The sequence below is a fragment of the Palaemon carinicauda genome, chromosome 18 (assembly GCF_036898095.1).
Source record: "Palaemon carinicauda isolate YSFRI2023 chromosome 18, ASM3689809v2, whole genome shotgun sequence".
NCBI lineage: Eukaryota > Metazoa > Arthropoda > Malacostraca > Decapoda > Palaemonidae > Palaemon > Palaemon carinicauda.
In genome coordinates, this window is record NC_090742.1 from 17,419,854 (window position 1) to 17,424,853 (window position 5,000).

General features: G+C 36.6%; 1 protein-coding gene across 1 annotated transcript in view; it reads left to right on the forward strand.

The window, feature by feature from the left end:
* LOC137657645 (uncharacterized) overlaps positions 1-5,000 on the forward strand; it is a 444,763-nt gene that overhangs the window by 149,881 nt on the left and 289,882 nt on the right. Inside the window, exons 11-14 of the mRNA XM_068392046.1 lie at positions 1,697-1,838; positions 2,753-2,934; positions 3,740-3,910; positions 4,517-4,602. Coding sequence (XP_068248147.1) covers positions 1,697-1,838; positions 2,753-2,934; positions 3,740-3,910; positions 4,517-4,602 — 581 coding nt within the window. The remainder of the gene's footprint in view (positions 1-1,696; positions 1,839-2,752; positions 2,935-3,739; positions 3,911-4,516; positions 4,603-5,000) is intronic.

Below are 5,000 nucleotides of genomic sequence, written 5' to 3' on the forward strand. Positions count from 1 at the left end.
CCATTACGCCTATCATCGAGGGATGTTTTTCAAAGAACATCATTTAAAAAAAAAAAAAGACTTTTAGGATCGCATATTAATAAAGCATTTGTTCATTTACTCCCTTTTTGAATTGGAAGTAATGTTTTATAATCAGCCATGCGTTATGCTTCAAGCATTCGTGTGCGCATATGATCATGGCTGAGCAATAGTGATATTGGGTCTCATCCTGTTCATTATTGCACAATTATAGACAGGAAATAGAGCTAAACGATTGTAAAGTTCCTCTATAAATATGCAATATTTTTTTGTAGTAAAATGAAATCGGAAAGTAATTAGAAAGTGAATGAACATTTTCTCTATACGTATTATCATTATTATTATTATTATTATTATTATTATTATTATTATTATTATTATTATTAGCCAAGCCACAACCCGAGTTGGAAATAAGGATAAAAATAAACTACAAGAGAGGTAATGAACAATTAAAGTAAAATGTTTTAAGCACGGTAATGCCATTGAAATAGATATTTCGTAAATAAACTATGTAAAAAGACACATGTCAGCCTGTTCAATATAAAAAAAGGTATCGTTGCAAGTTTGAACTTTTGAAGTGCTACCTATCCAATAATCTGATTATGAAGATCATTCCATAACTTGGTCACACCTGGAATAAAACTTCTAGAATACAGTATTGAGCCTTATGATTGAGAAGGCATGACGATTAGAATTTTCATCATTCAGCTGTTGTGAATAGGAATAGCAGCATCTTTTTATGAAAACCTTTGTTCTGAAGGAATAGGTGTATGGGTTAAAGAAAGGTGCTGACCTTCTGTTTAGTATTTTTACGGTGGAGAAGGCATGACTATTAGATTTAACTCCATATCTATAGCCAATTCTTTTTAGTGAGGCAGATTTGCACCGAACCCGCAGGGGTGCCCTTTCAGCTCGGAAAAGTTTCCTGATCGCTGATTGGTTGGACAAGATAATTCTGACCAATCAGAGAGCAGGAAACTTTCCCGAGCTAAAAGGGCACCGGTGCGAGTCAGTGCAAATGTGCTTCATTAAAAAAATTGAGTATAGTTTTACGAACATTATGGTACAGTCCGAGAAGATCTGAATGCAAAGGATGGTCAGAATTTTAAGTTTTCCATTTCACGTGTAACAGATCTTCCATACATAAAAGACAAAAACAAATTGTGGTTAGAATTTTGACGGTTTTTCATTTTACGTTCAACAGATATTTCATACATAAAAGGAAAAAATAATAATTCAAATTGTGGTAAAAATTTTGACAGTTTTCCATTTCACGCCCAACAGATCCTCTATACGTAAAAGAAATAAACAAAATTCAATTGTGGTCAGAATTTTAAGTTTTCCATTTCACGTGTAACAAATCTTCCGTACATAAGAGAAAAATAATTCAATTGTGGTCAGAATTTTGACAGTTTTCCATTTCACGTCCAATAGATCCTCCATACGCAAAAGTAATAAAAATAATTCAATTGTGGTCAGAATTTTGTCGGTTTTCCATTTCACGTCCATCAGATCTTCCATACATAAAAGACAAAAATAATTCAATTGTGGTCAGAATTTTTGTCAGTTTTCCATTTCACGTCCAACAGATCCTCCATACATAAAAGAAAAAGAAAATCAAATTAATGACCCAAAGAAGAAATTAAACCTATTCTGTTCTTCCAACCTCTGATTGCAGATGTGTTACACTTCAACAGCCGAAACTCGCCCCTGAATAACACCCTAATCTTTGTGGTCCATGTCACGACGCCCACCAAGACGAAGAAGGCCTACCAGAGGGTCGAGATCTGTAAGGGGGACCCTCCCGAAATCGTCATCAGGTTCGTCTTGTTTTTTTTTTTTTTTTTATTATTATTATTATTATTATTATTATTATTATTATTATTATTTGTTTAGCTACAACCCTAGTTGGAAAAGCAAGATTCTATAAGCCCAAGGGCTCCAACAGGGAAAATGGCTTAGTGAGGAAAGGAAATAAGGAAATAAATAAGCTACAAGAGAAGTAATCAAATGAAATAAAATATTTTAAGTGCAGTAACAACATCGTAATAAATCTTTCATACATAAACTATTAAAACTTCAAAAAGAAGAGGAAGAGAAATAACATAGAATAATGTTTGAGGAAAAAGAGAACTAACTGAATGACGAATGAAAAAAAAATAGGTAAAGGAACATTTGTCACTCATTATTGATTGATTGATTGATTTTCAGGTTTCTTGCATGCTGACATCGAAGGTCATTGACGCATATATCGTTTGTTATAAATACAGAATAAAAGGAAATTCAATTTTAAACCATAAAAGCGAAGATGTCCTTATGAAAGTTAAATAGTATTTAGAAGAACTGCTTCTGAAATGTCTAAAAATACCGCTTGCATAGTACAATACATCCTGCCTAAGAGTCTTGGTTTTCATTATATTGTTATTTTGGTTTTGGTTGTTGAAAATGACACAAGTAATGGACGATTTTATTTTAGGTTTCTTAAGGGGATAGCGATTTCAGTGTATCCAACGAGATAAACTTTAATCAACAATAAAAGATCTCTAAATAAATATTCCTTTCTGCCCATAACTGCACCTGCTTTTTAGCCCTTTACTTTATCGTCGTTCACATTTCCTTTTCATCTTGCTGTCCAACTTCTCTTACCTTTAACTTCATTGAACAACTTTTGCACTTGTCTCCAGGACCGGGCCAAATGATCTCAATTTCCTAAATCCATTCCAATCCATTCTAGGTGCATGAGTAATTGTCAGGTTAAGGTGAACCCAAATGACACCTACGCCATCTTAGGTCGCTGTCTGACCTGTGAAGCTCAAGGAGTCACTCTAACCTATAACTGGACTTTGTACGAGTTCAATAGTTCGACGGAGCGCTTCCAACTGGTGACTGATTTACAGAGAATGGCACCGGGCACAGGTAGGTTTTACTCAGCATACTGCTGCTTAGGCTAAATTAATAGTTAATTACTTTTTTTGTTATAAGTAAGAAATTAGCCTTTTAATTTCTGAAGGATCCTATAGGAATGAGGTTGCTAGTGTCACACCCTTTTGGATTTTACCCTGTAGATGATGGTACAGTTGGACACAGAAATTCCTGGTACACCTCACGCTGAGGAAGTGTACCCAGCCACCCCCTTACTGCGTGGCGAGTTCCTGTGTTTAGTCCCGCCTACCACCTTTGACATCTTTCCCCACACTACCTGTTCGGTTATTCGCCGCGAAGTAAGGGTGTGACAGGGTGCACTTCACCGTACCTATTTGCAATAGGATCCATAGCCCAGGATCGATCGCGGTCCCAGAAAACCGCATCTTGGAGGTTAACCATTCAGTAACGGCGTCCAATACTTGTTAATATTGATATGATTGACTAAATGAAAATTCTATTTGTATTCATCCAAATGATATATCTAATTCATATTACAGTCGATGGAATAAAACTATATTTCACATAAAAGATAGAAAGAGTGTCTCTAGACAGGTGTGGTTTTAGTTTAATAAATTGTCATTTAATTGACGTCTTATTATGGAAATAGCAATCCTTAGTTGAAATTTGTTAGTTAGAATTTCCTGCCTATGATTTTTAAACATCAGATTTCTATCGTACTAACAAATTCCTCAAAAGATTATGGTACAGCAACCGAAATTTATCGTAATTATATAAACAAGGTAAATTCATCCCTTCCATACTCTCTCTCTCTCTCTCTCTCTCTCTCTCTCCTCAGGTGTCGGAGGTCGAAGTATCAACATCAAAGAGGGCGAATTAGCCCCGGGGAAATGCTACAGAATCCAACTGGCTGGGTCGAGTCCTTACACGGCTACCTCCTACACCCAGCTCGATTTTTGCACAACTAGACCGCCATTCGGGGGGAACTGCTCAGTCTCTCCTGAAGTGGGTCAGTAGTCCAGCAGCTGGTCTCGCTTCACATGAGTGGATTGATGACGCGCGGTTTTTTTTTCTGTGATTAAAAATCAATTAAATTCAATAAAGCCCTTCACGCGCTGCCCGCTCGGAAGAATTTCCGAGCGGTAGTGATTTAGTAGCCGCGTGCACTGCCAACCCGCTTGGTTTAGTGTAGCGGCTTATAGAAACTACAAGGCCGCTCGGGTAAAACCTCTCGTGGGAAGACATACTTCCTAACGAGCAAAAATATTTCCGCACGAAAAAAAAAAAAAAAAACCGCTCTTGTGAAGCGAGCTTTTGGTTTGAGTTTGTAGGGTTTGTCACTTTGTTTTATAACAGGGAAATTATGGGACATGTCACATTTCAGTCATTTTCACATTTTAAGGCAGTTGCAATGACATTGGGCGTTCTTGCCTTGATTAGTTGATTGTTAATTCAGTTGTAAAATTATTGTAATAAACTGTATGAAAAGAGTGTTAAATGGGCCGGGGTTGGGAGGTCGTTGGGGATGTCAAGAGGCCCAAAAGAAGCTCGGAGCATGCGGCCCTGTCCAGAGTTCATACTTTCCCTTCATGCCCTCTGCTTCTCCCTACTCCAGGTATTGTCCTCGAGACGGGCTTCTCTGTCACGTGTGAGAGGTGGATTAATCCAGAGACGGAGACTTCAGCTGGCCTGAAATACCAGGTAATTACGTACTTGCTTTTCTGAAGGGGACATTTTTAAATACTTCTTTATTCACTCACATATTTAAAGAAGACTTGAAGAAAAAAAGAATCCGTTGGATTTTCTGACAGATATAACTTTCTCTTGATATGGCTACTAGTTTTGATGGCCTCCCCGGCCCCAACCCAGGGGTAATTGGCCAAGATGTAATGTAATAGAATATATAAAAGATATGATTTTCATATTTTTCACAATTGCACTATTGCAATACGAAGTAACACCTGCCAAAGTTATCTTTGCTTATCATAATCAACTGATTATTTAAAGCAAAATTTCTATTAAAAAGAATGTTTTATAAAAGTGTCAATTTTGGAAAAGAAATATATTCAGAGTTTTATCACTTTGAATATTTACTATGA